Below are 17,955 nucleotides of genomic sequence, written 5' to 3'. Positions count from 1 at the left end.
TACACATAAAAACTGAACTAGTAAGGAGTCTAGCTGCTTATCTTGTTTATCTTTTTGTTGTGAGCTGTTTCCATGCAGTGTCATGCTGTAGAATGTGGCATGATACAATCCAAAATATTAGTGCTTCTGTTGGAAGCTAAGTCTTAATGTGACTTTTTTTTTTCCTCTCCCCAGTTCAGTAACCCTTTGCATTGAGCCCTCAAACGCAGCAAAAGACAAATCATTGAGGTTTCATAAAACACAAATTTGATCTTAAAGATGTGAAATATACTCCAGTGCTTCTCACATATAAAATTGTAGAAGAAACCTGTGGAAGAAAACATAGTGTAACATAATATATTATTCATGGACACTATAGGTTGCTCCACTTATACTTGAGCCACTTAAAATTTGGTCCACTTAATATGACCTGTAGGCCTTACTCTGTAAAATTGTGTAAATTAATTATAACAGTGACAATCAGAGAGAGTTGTTGTATGTTAACTAACATGGAATCCATTGGGGTTTAAAATATTATTTTTATGGAAAGCCATCTTACTATGTAATGTAAAAATACTGCCTGCTAAATGACACTTTAAAAGTGACATCTGTTTTTAAGTTTAGTGTCATGCAAACTGAAAATAGATTGAAATCTGGACTGGAAATCCTGCAGTTTGTTGGTAGTTTGGTAGTTTTTATGGTGAAGATCTCTATACTTAAAGAAATTTAGTTCAGTGTCAGTGATCTGGAGTAAAGAGCTATGATGCTAAGTTCATATTTCAGTTTCAGTTGATCCTTCCTGAGTCAGGCTGAATTGAAAGGGAAATGCTGGGAAGCACACTGTGAGCTGTACTGACTACCAGCTTCAAAGGTATTGACATAAAAGGAGAAGGACATGAAAAGAGGAGAACTGTCAGTGAATAAGCAGCAGCAAGGAAAACTCAGCAGGCATCTGAAGGGGACACGTTTTGACCATTTGAGCATCTTTTCATGTATGCAATATGAGCATTACTTTCTCAATCGTGATTTTCTCCTTTGTGGAACTAGTAGTATCTTTGATTGACAAAGTATGAGATAATTTTAATGAGCATTTGAATTTTAAACCCCAAACCTTTGTATTTTTTTCAGAAATCCTCCTCCTACTTTGCTACATCCTGAAAAATGGTGTAGAGGATTCAACCATTTCATTTCACAGTGAGTTTTACTTTCTTTTGAAAAACTGTTTATTCATTGTGTTTCAGTCTGAAAAAAAGAAGATGTTTATGGAGTTATTGCTTTTGCAGGTGTTAACCTTCAGTTTTATATTCACAGACTTTAGACTGTTCTACACTTTTTAAAACCTATACAGTACAGTTTGATTTTCTCATGTAATTTGCTTCACACCTTCTCTGAACTCCTTAGCTAATTTGCTTGTTTACTTCTGTGGGCCTGGGATGGATTTATAGATACACCTGATTTCCTCGATGGTTTTGCAGTGAAATTTTATGTCAAGGATTAGTGTAAATGACTGCTGGGCAATTTAAAATAAGAATTTGAAAGACAAGAAAGAACAGAATTGCTTTTTGTCACGTTACTAATATTCAGTAGCTTGTATACCTGGTATGCGTAATGGAGCATCAGTTACACCAAGGGTGTTGAAAACAGTTGTAGCCAACATCACCTAGATGGTAACCAACTTTTTGAATGCTTTGCTTTTTTCTTTGTACAGTGAAAGTAAGAAATCACAGGTTAGTAGTTGCTAGCATTATATTAAAAAATCTTACACCAAGTTTGATGGGTTCTTTAGGTTTTCGTTGTGATCTATTACAGCTTAAACTGTGTTACATGGGGAGCAATATTATTAAATCAAAGTTTGCAGGAATCAGATAAAACATGGAACATTGCTCCTCAATACTGACTTTTCACGACAGGTTTGTAGGTATGCATCTCTGTATTTTGAATCTGTTCTGTTCCTATATGTAGTTACTTCTGGAGGACTACTTTTTCAATATCTTTATTGATGATCTCGAACAGGGGATTGAGTGAATGGTGTGGTCAGCAGGAGCAGGGAGGTCATTCTGCCCCTGTACTCTGCACTGGTTAGACCACACCTTGAGTACCGTGTTCAGTTCTGGGCCCCCCAGTTTAGGAAGGACATTGAGATGCTTGAGCGTGTCCAGAGAAGGGCGACGAGGCTGGGGAGAGGCCTTGAGCACAGCTCTACGAGGAGAGGCTGAGGGAGCTGGGATTGGTTAGCCTGGAGAAGAGGAGGCTCAGGGGTGACCTTATTGCTGCCTACAACTACCTGAGGGGTGGTTGTGGCCAGGAGGAGGTTGCTCTTTTCTCTCAGGTGGCCAGCACCAGAACGAGAGGACACAGCCACAAGCTATGCCCGGGGAAATTTAGGCTGGAGGTGAGGAGAAAGTTCTTCACTGAGAGAGTCATTGGACACTGGAATGGGCTGCCCGGGGAGGTGGTGGAGTCGCCGTCTCTGGAGCTGTTCAAGGCAGGATTGGACGTGGCACTTGGTGCCATGGTCTAGCCTTGAGCTCTGTGGTATAGGGTTGGACTTGATGATCTGTGAGGTCTCTTCCAACCTTGGTGATACTGTGATCAGTAAGTTTGCAGATGACATCAAGCTAGGAGCAGGTGTGGATCTGTTGGAGAGTAGGAGAGCTCTGCAGAGGGACCTTGGCAGGCTGAATGGCTGGGCAGAGGCCAAGGGATGAGATTGAACAAGGCTAAGTGCAGGGTTCTACACTTTGGCCACAACAACCCCGAGCAGCACTAGAGGCTATGGACAGAGTGGCTGGAGAGCAGCCAGGCTCTCCAGTATATAAAGCAGTGCCTAGCTGGTATTGCACTCTTCTCCATGCTTCTCCTCATTTCAGTTCTCTCTTCAGGAAGAGTGGTGTCTCTACTTATCTCACGGTTTGTGTGGGGCAGATGGATTCTAGCTGGCAGGGAATGTTGAGATGCCTCATGAGGCGTGCTGAGGCCTTATAGGCCTGAGGTGGAGAGGGCAGTTTTGGCTTAATCCCAGGCCTGCTGAGTTTGGATAGATGGAGTATTCTAGAAGGTTGGGATCTGGTAAGCTTGGCCTAGTTTGTGAATGTGTTCATTCTACCTGAATGCCTCTGTACATGTATACTTGTAAATAGAGTCTCCCTTTAAACTTCCAATCAATGTGCGGCACTTCTGTCACTCCCCAAAAGGAGTAAATACCATTTCTGTCCTCCAGTCCTGGGTAGCTCCTGGCCCTAAACCAGGACAATAATCCATGAAAAATTTTCTTACTTACTATGCTGATCCTTACTCAAGCAGGAAAGTGAGGTACTCTGTAATGAATCACAGAACCATAGAATCAGCCAGGTTGGAAGAGACCTCCAAGATTATCCAGTCCAACCTAGCACCCAGCTATAGCCAATCAAATAGACTAAGGCACTACGTGCCTCATCCAGGCTTTTCTTGAACACTTGCAGGGACAGTGTCTCCACCACCTCCCTGGGCAGCCCATTCCAATGCCAATCACTCTCTCTGGCAAGAACTTCCTCCTAACATCCAGCCTATACCTCCCCCAGCACAACTTGAGACTGTGTCCCCTTGTTCTATTGCTGGTTGCCTGGGAGAAGAGACCAGCCCCCACCAGTTGACCTGCAGAGGAAGGGCATTACTGTCATGACCATAATGTAACTCAGAATTTCTTTCAGTGTAGGTAGTAAAAAGTGCATTCCTCTACAGCAGATGGACTCAGGTTCTGTTTCTCCATAATGCATCTCCTTCTTTATACAGCAGTGTACACTGTGACCTGTGATGGAATCAATGTTTAATTACAAATCTTAATGGATGGTTGATTAATTCCACTCTTTTATAGAGAAACTTTGGTTTTACTGTATTATAGACTGTAGCCTCTATTCTGGGGGACCCTAGCACTGGTGGGTTATATTCCACTTGAGCTTTAGAGAGTTGGTGCACCTGGTAAATAAGACTGCTTTCCTTTCACAGAAATATTGTTACATAGGTTTTTCTTTCTTGGTATATTCATTTTTAGAAGTCTTCTCTGTGCTATGAGAACAGCACAAAAAGTACATTTAACATTTCTTAACACTTTCTCAGTCTTTTGGTTCAACATGAACTTCATAAAAGAGGTCAGATGCTAGTACTTTGTTTACTTTTGTTTTTAATCTTTGGGGTTTTGATATCCTCAATTTTTTTATTTCGTAGTCACATCCATTTTTAATTACTTTTCCTTAATTACTGCCTCTCACCAGCAACACCTGCATGTTCTCCTATCCTGCTTTTCTTTTATTGCAGTAATGCACACAATGAAATAAGGAGGCATGCTCATACTCAGTTTTTTAACATAAAGAACTGCAGCTGTTAACAATAATTGCAGCTACCCTTAAGAGAACACTGAAATGGAATTCGCTGTGACATTGTGCAGTCAATGTGTCAGAAAAGTTGTTGTGATGGAGAGATTGTAAGATGGTTGTATGGAGGCTTGGGTTTACATTAGTGTGTTTTGTATTTAAAAAGGAAAAAAAGGGGGAAAAAAAGAACCATTACAAGTGCAAGCCTTTTAGCCATTACTGATAATTGCCTCATGTGCTAGTTATGCATTTGTTGATGCCCACCATGTGACAGCTGAGGATAAATTAAAAGCAGTGATTGCATAAATTTTATCCATGCGTTAGGCCCTTGCCTGATGTTTCTGTCACTCTTGTGATGAGTGGTTAGCTTTTGAATGATTTCATTATCTACCTCCTTCCTGATGGCTAACATCATTTGCATAACAAACTTATCTGCTTCAAGTTGTGGGCCAGACCTGTGTACTGACAATAGAGTGCAGCTTTGCTTAATCATACTTTTGACTTCAGTTATGTTGACACAGTGATTTTATTTATGCCAAGATTGCCAAACCTGCCCATTTTTGCACCCCAAATTCTCATCCCTTCAAGTGCCACTGCCTCAAAGCATTTTTATTGTAAATGTTTTCTTGCTTATTATAGTGATTTGCAACATGCCTGAGCTGCAAGTTTCAATGTACTTTTATGGGTAATTATTTAAACTGTTAAAATAGTAATCACATGTTTTCCAGAAATGAAATTGTATTTTTAGTTACAATTCTGTTGCCCGGGGGGTGTGGTTTTGCAGCAACGTTTTAAAGTCAGATGCAGTATTTAAAAGAGCTGAATGGAAAAAAGGGTCAAAGTTCTTATCTTAGTGAATTTATATTTCTGTTCCCAGAGTTACTGACCTTGACTTGAGATACAGACTGGAATATGTTGTTCTTTAAAAGAAATTTACAGTGAGCTAGATAATCTGAGTTAGATATTTTGTTTTAAAAAAGCACAGATACAACACAATTTCAGCCAAGTCACCACTGGCATCAGGCTCATTTTTGTGTTTGGTATCTGCTGAGATACATGCAGCACATACATACTTCTAAAAAGTCAGCAAAAGTCTTTGTAGACCTGTGTCTGTACACCTCTGACTGTACAGGAAGAAATTGTCTGTTCTGCTCATAATGTAAGAGAGAATTAACTGTTTTTTCTACATAATGATAAGGTTTACCATTCCTGTAAGGCCATGTAAACAACCATATCAGTTGAATGGCTCCTAAAAATAGAAATAAGCAGAGGTAAAATATGATATGTTGAAATAAAATACCTGTTTTGAAGAGTTTACTCAATTCACTGCCCATGAAAGTTTACAGAGTTGTGGGGCTGTTGGTAACTGTAGGATAAGATGGCATTGCTCTCTTTAGGATAAAAGTGTGTGTCCACCACCATTTTATACATTCAATGCTTCACAGTTTGTTCATAAAATAATACAGGCTGTATGTGAATATGAATTAGACCTCCTTATTCACTAAAACGATCTCATATGCCACAAATATTTTTCTTGACAGTTTAACCCTTGACTGATATCTAGGGGTAGCAAAAAGAGTTAATAAGTTCCTGGAGCAGAATGATATAATAACCTTTATGTACATTACATCACAAAATGTTAATTTTAATTAAAATGAGAAATGGTATCTCCAGGGACAGACCCTCTCCTTTTAAATTTATTTAACCAATGATTAGCTATTATGGTTCTTTGAATTAATTAGTAATTCTTGAGCTGGAGGGAATTAAAGAATTAAAGGAATTGAGGAAGTACTAAAGTAAAAAGTGAAGTTACAAGATATATGCTCACATTTATCATCAGAATAAACCTTTTATTCTAGCAATGGCATTGCAAATAAAGTACAAATAGAAATTTTAGTCTTGATAAACTCTAATTTTTTTGTACTCAAACAATTCACAAGCTGAATTTCATATTGGGGAATCTACATTCAGAGTTATTCAATTAATAGGTAGGTGTTAAGTGTTTCATTTAGGTGGAACTTCTCTGAATGCAGACCAATTTTTTTTTTCACAATCTAAGCAGTTGTTTAGTGGCTTTCTCTTCCTATTACATAAAGAATAATTTACTGTTTCTGTCACTGAGAACATGATACAAGTCTGACATAGTTCATTAATTTCCTAGTGTCAAAGAAGACAAAAGTTTGCCAGTATCAGAAAGATACAGATTGTGATGTGTAAGGTTACCACCAAATCTGTACATTTTCACATTTTATTCATTTATGTAGGCTTTGAGAATCAGTCTGTAGATAAACTTGAAATACTAAGTTGTGGTACCTAAAAAAAAAATCTCCACCACTTTTGAGTATTGTATGAGCTGTTTTTATAGAGATGAATGGACATATCTAGTAGGCACATCCTCGTAGCGGGGATTAGGGGACTGGAGGGCATGGTTTATGAGGAGAGGCTGAGGAACCTGGGGCTGTTTAGTTTGGAGAAAAGAAGACTTAGAGGGGATTTGAAGAAGACTGGCCAGGAGGGGAGAGACAGGCTCTGCTCGCTTGCTGCTGTAGGACAGGGAGCAATGGGTGTAAGTTGCAGCACAAGAGGTTCTGCCTCAACACAAGGAGGAACTTCTTTATTGTAAGGGTCACAGAGCAGTGGAATAGGTTTCCCAGAGAGGCTGTGGAGTCTTCTTCTCTGGAGACTTTCAAGGCCTGTGTGGATGTGTTTCTCTGTGATCTGTGTTAGATGCATTGTCCTGCTCTGGCAGGGGGGTTATACTTGATCTCCTTGGGTCTCTTCCAACCCCTAACATCCTGCGATCTCCAGTTTTCTAATGGTCAGTTGTGGTAAACCCCTGCAATTTTAGGTAGAGGTGAGAGACTCTCGCTTGGGCTTGTGGTCTGTAAAGATTTGTGGTGGTATCAAGATTGTTCGCTTGGAATACTGTTGAATTCCTTACTGCTGATGAGAAGCACTGTGATGGTTTGGGAGTTACCTGCCACCCCACACAATGAAATCACACAGACTAGACTCAGCTGGATAGAAGTTAAGGAATGAAGCTTTATATTCACAGTTTAGCACAATATACAGGCAGAGATTTAAAATATATTACAAATATTTACAGTTATAGGCAAGTTAAGAAGGTAATACAGGAACGCAATACCCCTCCCAGAAATCAGAGTCCCCAGGAGGAGCTCCCAACCACACTTACACCTTCTTTTCACCCCCCACTCTTATCCCAGAATCTACCTTATGTGCAAGGTGAGCTGGAAGGATTGGCAAGGGGTGGTAGAAGCAGAATGATTAGTTGGGTTACACAGATCCAAGCAGAACAGCAGAAGCCCAGGGAGAAAACCCACAGGCACTGACAAACTCCAGCAGACAGACTGTCTTATCTGTGTTTGTGTCCTTGATATAAAAACAACATCTCAGCAAACCCAGGAGTGAAGTAGACCTCATGATTGCTTGCTTTTCACAGCCTATAATCTAATTTTTCTAATTAAAATATTCCAATTAGCCTCAAACCAGCACAGTGCACCCCTGTTTATTTCACTCAGATTTTTTGCTGAGAACTATCTGTCCAATCTAAACCAGTATTTACACTAATGAATATCACAAGTTCAGTTCACACTTCATTCCGGCTATCTCAGATGTAGGTGATTCAAAAGCTCAGAAAACAGGAACTCCCAGTTTATCTCTTCACAGATGAGATGAAAACAGAGACTCCCAGGTGACATTGGGTTCATGCTTATGTACTGTATCTTGTAGATTCTGTACTGTATCTTGTAGATTCTTTGTTTGGACACTAGGTAGTACCTAGAACAGAATATTCCTAACAGCTTGCATTATACATTCTGAATTTAAACTCTCTCCTATTTACCAACCAGGTTGCTTGTGCTAAATGTTTGACCTGGTTTTTCAAACTTCCACCCCCCATGGCCTTTAGGATCATTTCCAGCAAACTGTTGTAGCATTCAGTCTTTCCTGAAGCTGGTACATAGTAGGGTATGTGGTAGATCCACTCAATACCATGCTCTTTGGCCCAGTTTTTCACAAGATTGTTCTTGAAATGAGTGCCATTGTCTGACTCAATTCTCTCTGGAGTTCCATGTCTCCACAAGATTTGTCTCTCCAAGCCAAGAATGGTGTTACGTGCAGCAGCATGTGGAACTGGATAGGTTTCCAGCCTTCTGGTGCTGACCTCTACCATCGCTAGCACATACTGCTTGCCAGAACGAGATCAAGGTAAAGTGATGTAGTCAATCTGCCAGGCTTCACCATACTTGTACTTTGACCATCTCTCACCATACCATAAGGGCTTGATTGGCTTAGCCTGCTTAACAGCAGCACAGATGTCACAGTCATGTATGACTTGGGTGATAGCGTCCATGGATAAGTCAATTGACCTATCATGTGCCCATCAGTAGGTTGCATGTCTGCTTTCATGTCTAGAGGATCTGTGGGCCCACCAAGCTAAGAGCAATTCACCTCAGTGTTTCCAGTCAAGGAAATTTTGGCAGCCAGATCTGCCTGCTGGTTGTGTTGGTGTTCCTCAGTGGCTCTGCTCTTAGGCATGTGTGCATCTACGTGCCGCACCTTCACTGGAATTCTCTCCAGCTGTGCATCAATGTCCTGCCATAGATCAGCACAGCAGATAGGCTTTCCTTTCCTCTGCCAACTGTTCTTTTTGCAGTCTTTTAGCCAACCCCATAGAGCATTGGCTACCATCCACGAGTTGATGTAGAGGTAAAGGATAGGCCAGTGTTCATGTTCTGCCACATCACGAGCAAGTTGGACAGCTTTTACCTCAGCAAATTGACTGGATTCACTTTCTCCATCTCTCGCTTCAGTAACTCCCCTGGTAGGACTCCAGACTGCTAACATCCATCATTGTTTGTTCCCAGCAAGACAACATGAACCATCTGTGAACAAAGCATAGTTGTTTTCCTGATCAGAGATCCACAGTGACCCATGTGGTTGCTGATGTCTAGATGGAATTTGTCTCCTGGGTTAGAATTGCCTTGCAGGAGGTAGGCATCTGTTCTCAACAGCAGAAACATGCACCCATTGAGATGGTGAAGGAATGGTAGCCTTTGCCAGATTGGATATGGAGGTTTTGATTTCCTTCTTCAGTTCTTTCATGGTATCTTTTATCTCTGTACCCAGAGTTTTTATAGCAGAGACCAGGGCAGAATGCGACAAGCTGTCCTCTCTCTGCCTCAGCTGGTCAGTGAACTCACCGACAGTGAGAGGCCTTCCATTATCACTCCTTGATAGAAACCTGCTGGCCAAGATGTTAGCATAGGATGAAGGAGCAAGTTTAATAAGCTTCTTTGTGAGACTTGGTCCAAGAGAAATGTCATCAGGCTTATGTGTACCATGATCTCCTTAAAGCACTTCCTTCACAGCAAACTCCTTCAGAAGCTTAATTTCCTGCTCAATTGTGTTCCACTTCCTAGCTGCCCATGGCAAATCATCTTGGGAAAGATATCTCATAGTCACAGCCAACAGAAAGTGTGTCCACAAGCTAACCTGAGAGGACTCGCTAGCTATTTGTCCGTTCCACTCTCCTTTGTGAGTGGCCCTAGCTGCTTTGCAGACTTGTCTCCTACCTGTAGGGAGGGCATTTGCACCAATAGTACGACATCTCACCAGCCAGTTTAGGATTGGCTCTGCTGATTCTCTTACATATTCCTTTCTAACTTCCCTGACTTCTTTGATGGGATCATTGGAATCCTGGATGTCATCCTTCTCCTCTTCCTCTGGTTGTCCCTGGCCTAAAACCAGAACTTTCCTAAGAGCACTCTTAAACTCTTCATAGCCATCCTCCTTCTTGGCAGCCAATCTTACATAGCTCTTTTCATTGCTGTATTGTGATCTAAGTATATTGGCCAAATCTCTGAGGCTGTACTTTTCTTCTTCTTCTTGTGTACCAGAGGTCCCCTCTCCTAAATCCCCTCTTGAATCACTCTTTGTCAAATGTTTGGTCTTAGCTTGCGCTTTTGTGGGAGCAGGAAATTTGGTAGATGTTTCTTCCAGCAGGTCTGAATCTCTAAGGGTCTGGACTGCTGCCTGGGAGTTTGAATTTGAACTATGTTAATAAACAGCAGGGACTTGAACAACACAAGCACTCATTCTTCCTTTGGTTCCCATGGTTAGATAGTTTGTGGGGTTGCTATTCTCAGTTATAAACACTAACAGCACTGAGTCTAGTCTAGTGAGAAAGATGTATCCATGGTGGAGTGGCAAGTCTATTTGGGAAGCACTAGTAATTCTAGGAATAGTGTTCTGAATAAAAGATTTTTGTATCCATGGGAGCATGTGATTTAATTGATGAGACAGTTTCCTTACTCCCTTCTTCAAGTGCCCATTGTCATTAAGTGCCAGTATTTGAGTTTCTCAGGTAGTCTCTGCCATTTGCTCTTTCACTGGGGTGCTTAATTTAAACCTGGGATGCCTCTAGAGTGTTAATGCTACAAATTATTGGAACAAAAGCCTATTTTTTGCCATCTCTCTGCTTTACTTTAAAGGAAACATAAAAGCAGGATGTTACCCCTGTTATTACATGGTTTTCACTTGCATATATTTGGTAAAGACTGAGTGTGGTGGAAGACTTAAGAACAGTGATGCACAAGTGGTGGACATGAACAGTAAGATACAGGGTGGGAAGGAAGTAAGATGACAAGAGTCAAGTGAAATGTCTCTGCTGATCTTTTAGTAGTTTGGTTTTAGGAGTAGACTTACTCCAGTTAAATTATTCTGGTTGTCATGGAAAGGATGTGTTGTAGACAATCCAGATTTGTTTGGAATGCATTTTTGGTGGTGAGAATGGCAGAACCACAGAAAGAATAAAACAGTAAAAGATGGAGTTGCAGAAAAATACAAACCAAATCATAATCCACCATTCCTGCCTCGTGATAGTGTGCTCTAGTTGGACTGGTGAAGAAACAGTAGAACTTTATTCCTGTTAGTAGATTTTTAAGTAGTTTTTAAGGATTCAATTTCTTCTTTTACAATTAAAGAAACTGACAGAAAGGGCACCATGCTCAAAGTCACTCAATAATCAACAGCAGAGCTAGGAATGAGGCAGTGCAGCCTATTTTTAGATGAAGGGAAACTCCAGGAAACACAGGTGCACCTGCTGTCCTCTTGTGAGCTCTGGGGTACAGGTCAGGTCTGGCACACAGTCATAGGAAGAATGTGGTTACTGCTTGTAGACTCCCAACTAGTAGAACTAACCTGATCTCATCTGCCCAGGTGTCTGTCAGTTAGTTCAAATGAAGACATCACAGCGTTGTTGGATCTAGGATTTCACAGCAGGGGGCATCTGGCAGACAGATTAATGGTGTATAAGTGAGCTGCTCTGGGATTATGACGTGGTGAGTCTGCAATTTCCTTTGTAGTAGTTGTCCTTATTTACTGGAAGATAGAAAAGAATGCACTAAACACCAAAGGAGAGAAAAATATCCCCATCCTTAGCTGCCTTTCCAGCTATGACATAAGATGTAAAAGAAAGAAATTGTGCTTTCCTTATCTCCTGCCTGCTCTATGCTCCAGCTGCTTCAAATCAGCTGCATACTGTAGTGACAAAAGAGGTTTGATATCTGAGGGAGAATAAGCAAATGCAAAACATGCTGTTTGTAATAAAAAGCTTCATCTGTAAAAGTTTCTGAAGGTTCTTTTTGTTCTTAGGTCTTCAAGGGTAGGCCAAAGACATAGAGAGGTCTCATTCCTGATATAAAAGGCTTGAAACCTCCCCCATAATGTAATCATACAATAAATAAATGTATTTGATGGTGTTGAAACAAACTCAAGAATTGGCCTGACTGAATTTCTGTTGCCTCTGGTAAAATTATAGAGTGAAGCCTACCCCATTTTTTAGAGTTCCAAGATGTGCCACTCCAGTTTCCTTTGTTTGTTCTCTAAACTCTGTGCAAGCCAGAATGTATTGTTGTGTCTATTCAACATAAAGGAGACTGGGAAACCTGTTCTAAGTTTCCACACTATTTTACTGCACCTAATTTTACTATTTCTGTGTAAGCAAACCTTTGTTAGGTTTCAAATGTGTGCTCTAACTTACATTATGGTGCTTGATATTAACCATTAAACTGAAGGAAGAGTTATTAACAAGACAGATGCTGGTGGCAATTGAGTGCTGGAGTATTTCTCTCATTGTTAGGGAAGATTAGTAATTTACAGTGTTTGCTACCAAAAGGCAGATCAATAAAGATATAAATATGTTCTGACCATCAGAATTTATATTATGCACATGATGATTGAGTACTTTGTTATAAATTCAGTTTTTCATCCTGATAGATGATTGTAGCAGAAGAAACAGTAAAATCCTTGTTATTTATCACGGGAGGCTGGTTCAAAAGAGGTGACCTGTTTAACCTATATACATACCCTAGTGCTCAGCTTTTTCCAGAGGGGCAGCTATATATAGTTCTGAAGATAAGGTTATTTGTATCCTGAATGTCTTCTTGGATTAAGACTGAAAATATAAATGCTCTTGGCAAAGCTGTCACAGTTTTTTAGTTCATTTTTGCAAAAGAAGGATTTGCAGCAGTGGGGGGTTGGGCAGGCTTGGGAATGGGAAGCAGGGCAGCTTCAGGGAAGGAGGCACATTCCTTCATCATCATTACTAGTGTAATCTGTGAGATGTCTTTTCTTCTGTACCTCTCTTCTGCGTGCAACTAACCAATCTCTGCCACAACTCATGTGATACAGAGGTAGGAGGAACAGTCAGTGATGTATAGGAACAGAAAATTTTGACCAATTAGAAATTACCTCAAAAGATTTTATTTTCATGTTATGGACTGGAAAGTTTCTGACCTTACCTACCTGGCCTAGGTGATCGTCTTTGTCAGCATCTGTCTTTCCATTTCTCTCCCAGCCGGAGTCATACTCTTGATTTCGTTACTCTTCCACTGTGAAACAACCTTCTGATGGAAGTAGTGGGGAAAATACAACAAAGAAGAACCTAGAGATTTCCTTCTCCCTGCTTAGGGAGAGGATCGAGAGAATATGACCCTACTCTTTCTCCTTTTCTTCCAGGAAGTCTCCCTTCTAGATCCCCAGCAAAGCCATCCCTGTCTTTGGGGCAACCTGATAACTGTTCTTCTGGATTTGGGAGGGAAGGATCTCAGCAGTTCAGCATGACCTGTAGTCTTGTTTCAAGACCCTGGAATGCTCTTCTATCCCAATAGGAGAATCCAGGAATGATTCCTTACTGATAGCCAAGCAGTCAAGTATTTGTGGTGTAGAGCACTCCAGTGGATCATGAAGTGGCAGAGAGATAGGGACCAGAGGAGTCTTGATTAGGACTTCAATCATGTGTTGACTAGATCAAAGGTTATTATATATATGCATACACACACATCTGTATAATAGATTGTTATATATCTCTCACCCAAAGGCTGTGGTGTGCATTCCCCAGCTCTAATTTAGAGTCTGATATACAGTCAGAATTTCTTCCAAGTAATACCCTATGCATCTTCTGTGCAGTGACTAGATAACTGGTTGAGTGTTTAGTTTCTAAGCTTCAGCAGTTCATTGCCAGCAGATGAGAATCATCAGAAAATGTAGCATTCATAGGATGTAGTAATTGAAGAAAACAAAATACTGAAGGTAAATATCATGTAACTAAGCTATAAGAGTTGGAGATGCTTGGTTTCTTTATTTTTAAGGAAAGTACTTGTGGCCAAAGAGGTCATAATAAATCTGATGAAAGACCAATTTTTGAAAGAAGTTACTGCTACTGCTCTGCTTAGATTTGGCTGTAACAGTGAGTGACATTAGTAATTGTTTTCTATTTCTGAACACACAGAAGACTTAGAGCAGCCACCATTGCAGTTCTTAGGAGATCTGTTTCTTTCTCTTTACTGATTAGTAAATATTAGCTCATGAGCACTGATAAGTCTCTCTCCTGTTCAGTCATCTGATGCACTACTTGGAAAATGGCAGCTCACATTGTTGAGACACAGTGTTTCCAACAATGTTATCATCCAAGTGCAAGCAGACTGAATTTTTAGAGGCTCTCAGATGAGTCTGCGTGTATGGGAGTCTGCTTTTATCCCCTGCTAATAAATGCTTCATCTTTGCCTGTAATTGTGGCAGAATGGAAATGCTGCTTAGGAGCCTGGCTGTGAGATTGCAGCAAATTGCTGCAACCTATGTTTAATGTAGTGACACTAATGAATTCTGAGAATTAATTTTCAGTTACGAAAGCATGATGGAAGATACTAGAATTTCAAACTAGATAATGGGTTGACTTTCATCAAGGCAAACATGTACAGTGTTTATTTCCTTTTCAATCACTACTTACTCAGCCTTCCCATTATTTTAGATCAAAACAGTAGCAGGCCAAATATGTTCATATTTTCCCCATACCTTACAAAAAAGCTTAGGGCTGGGTCAGCCACTAAACAAGTAATGGATGCTCTCTATTAATCCCATTGCCTTCCCAAAGGGGAAGAGGAAAGAAATATGAGAGACTAAAACTACTTGAATGAAAATTATAACAATAAACCAAAATGTATACAAATATATTCAAAACCAATATCAAACCTGACCAAACACCCTGATGGCAATTACATCACCATCACCACTGGTGTTGTGGCAGAAATCACAGGCTGAACATGAGCCAGCAGTGTGCTCAGGGGGCCAGGAGAGCCCCTGGCATCTTGGCCTGTCTCAGAAATAATGTGGTCAGTAGGATAAGGGAGATTATTCTTCCCCCATACTCAGCACTGGTCAGGCCACACCTGGAGTACCATGTCCAGTTCTGGGCTTCTCAATTCAAGAGAGATGTTGAGATACTGGAAGGTGTCCAGAGAAGGGCAACAAAGCTGGAGACAGACCTGGAACACAGCTCTGTGAGGAGAGGCTGAGGGAGCTGGGGGTTGTTTAGCCTGGAGAAGAGGAGGCTCAGGGGTGACCTCACTGTTGTCTACAGCTGCCTGAACAACCAGCAACAGAAGGAGGGGACACAGTCTCAAGTTGTGCCAGGGAAGGTATAGGCTGGATGTTAGAAGGAAACTCTTGGCAGAGAGAGTGATTGGCATTGGAATGGGCTGCCCAGGGAGGTGGTGAAGTCGCTGTCCCTTGAGGTGTTCAAGAAAAGAGTGGATGAGGCACTTAGTGCCATGGTCTAGTTGATTGGTTAGGGCTGGGTGCTAGGTTGGACTGGATGATCTTGGAGGTCTCTTCCAACCTGGCTGATTCTGTGACTCAGTGACAGATGAGAACCAGGTTCAGGAACCGGCCTCTCGATTAAGGAGGGCAGAACAGAGTCCCCCTTGAATACTGGCCACTAAAGAAGAAAAGAGCTTAAACCTTGTGATCCTTCATCCTTGTACTGAGCATGACATGCATGGAATGGAATACTTTTCTGGTTACTTTAGGGTCCCTGAACTGTACTCCACCCCATAGGTGTGGCCTTCCGCTCTGCAGCCCAAAGCAGCACAGCAGATTTAGCAGTGGCCCTGGTCTGCATACCAGGTCTTGGTGCTAACTAGAGATACTGAATCATAGAATCAACCAGGTTGGAAGAGACCTCGAAGATCATCCAGTCCAACCTAGCACCCCGCCCTATCCAATCAGCTAGACCATGGCACTAAGTGCCTCATCCAGTCTTTTCTTGAAGACCTCCAGGGACTGTGCCTCCACCACCTCCCTGGGCAGCCCATTCCAATGGGAAATCACTCCCTCTGTGAAGAGAGTAGTGTTACCACTACTAGAAGCAGACACTAACTGTTAAAATATGCTGTTAATTTCAGAAAGTACAGTTGCTTAGAAGGAGCTGAGCTGGAAATTAAAACCACTAAAGAGAATTCATCCTATTCTTACTCAAACCAGGGCACTCATCTTGCAACCAATTTCCTCACCATTATATATATATATATATAAAATTACTATTATATTCATGGACCGAACAACTTTGCTTAATTTATAGGTGCAGTATATTTGTCTTGTAAGTATTTCTGGCATGGTTGGTATTTGACAGCGTCTAAGCTTAACTGTCCCAATGGACCTTAAACAAATGCTCAGATAAGCACTTGAATCTATTTGAATTTTCTCCTTTCCTGAGAAGAAAATCCTTCAGTGATACAGATATTGTTTTTTACTTGCACAAGGCACACACTGACTTCTGTTGGCTGAATTGAACAAGAATACTTTTGATACATGACATAATAGCTGTTTTCTTGCTGCACTCTTCCTCTTTCAAATGTTAATGTCATTGGATTTTTGTGTATTACTTCCAGATTTATTTTTTTCTAGACTTTAGATGGAATACATCTCCTGCCTAAATGCTGGCAACTTTGGACTCAGATGCCCATATGATTTTACTCATTATAGTCCTATTTGAGGGTGATAGTATTCACCTTCGTGAAGACTTTAGCATTGTAAGAGCTTATATTGTATATTAAATATTTTCTGAAGAGTAGTATAGCGTCAATACTGCTTCCAGTGTAGAAGATGATACTTAGTGAACACCTGCAGTGATACTGGCAGTCTAATGCATCTTTTTTTCATTAGCCCATAGGTGGTGGCTCAAGATTTGTTGTTTTACAGGCAATGTTGACAGAAACAGTAGCATGCGTTCAGTGTGGCAACACAGTTGAAATAGTATGTAAATGTAGATCATGTAAATATGACAGGCTGGAGAGCAGCCCTGAGGAGAGGGACTTGGAGGTGCTGATGGACGAGAAGCTCAACACGAGCCAACAGTGTGCACTTGCAGCCCAGAAAGCCAACCAGAGCGTGGGCTACATCAGGAGAAATGTGGCTAGCAGGTCGAGGGAGGTGATTCTCCCCCTTTACTCCTCTCTGGTAAGACCCCACCTGGATTACTGCATCCAGTTCTGGAGCCCCTATTACAAGAGAGATGTGGAGATGCTGGAGCGTGTCAAGAGAAGGGCCACAAGGATAATCAGAAGGCTGAGCACCTCTCCTCTGAGGACAGACTGAAAGAGTTGAGGCTGTTCAGGCTGGAGAAGCGGAGAGGCTCCCAGGTGACCTTCTTGTGGCCTTCCAGGATCTGAAGGGGGCCTACAAAAAAGCTGGGGAGGGACTTCTTAGGCTCTCAGGGAGTGACAGGACACGGGGGAATGGAGCAAAGCTGGAGGTGGGGAGATTCAGGCTGGATGTGAGGAGGAAGTTGTTCAGCATGAGAGTGGTGAGAGGCTGGAATGGGTTGCCCGGGGAGGTGGTTGAGGCCCCCTCTCTGGGGGTGTTTAAGACCAGGCTGGATGAGGCTGTGTGCAGCCTGCTCTGGGGTAGGGTGTCCCTGCCCCTGGCAGGGGGGTTGGAACTAGATGATCCTTGTGGTCCCTTCCAACCCTCGCTGATTCTATGATTCTATATATCACAGAGTCTTGTCTGCATAGAGGGGAAATAGGACAATTGCATATGTGCCAAGAGGAGAAACGTAAGGACTGTCTTTTCAGTGTCTCATGACAGCTCTCCATCCTGCACTCTGTCACAGCAGGCCTGGTGATACACTTAATTGGCACTGAAAATCTGAGTGTGTACCGAGCCTACGTTATCTGCTGTGACTAAGCTACAATCTGGTTACTGGCACTAGAAACCTAATAAGGAGTGATTTCCAGAAGTGACTCTGTCAACCCTTCCACTGTTTCAG

The 17,955-nt window shown here is 41.6% G+C and overlaps 1 protein-coding gene across 7 annotated transcripts in view; it reads left to right on the top strand.

Annotated features, from left to right (window-relative positions):
* The window catches only part of MYO3B (myosin IIIB), a 234,365-nt gene that overhangs the window by 81,671 nt on the left and 134,739 nt on the right, over positions 1–17,955 (top strand). For 3 of the 7 annotated variants that reach the window (XR_010306704.1, XM_064163275.1, XM_064163206.1), the window contains exon 9: positions 1,108–1,173. Coding sequence is in view for 6 of the 7 variants with exons in the window: in XM_064163275.1 (XP_064019345.1) it covers positions 1,108–1,173 (66 nt within the window). In the remaining variant the exon portion in view is untranslated. Of the gene's footprint in view, positions 1–174; positions 342–1,107; positions 1,174–1,424; positions 1,820–4,272; positions 5,639–13,367; positions 14,064–17,955 lie in introns of those variants that run through there. The other 4 variants (XM_064163235.1, XM_064163225.1, XM_064163244.1 and 1 more) reach the window with 4 other exon arrangements.

Source organism: Pogoniulus pusillus, chromosome 2, assembly GCF_015220805.1.
Source record: "Pogoniulus pusillus isolate bPogPus1 chromosome 2, bPogPus1.pri, whole genome shotgun sequence".
In the NCBI taxonomy this organism is placed as follows: domain Eukaryota; kingdom Metazoa; phylum Chordata; class Aves; order Piciformes; family Lybiidae; genus Pogoniulus; species Pogoniulus pusillus.
Note: the sequence above shows the minus strand (reverse complement) of the source record. Positions and strands in the feature narration are given on the sequence as shown.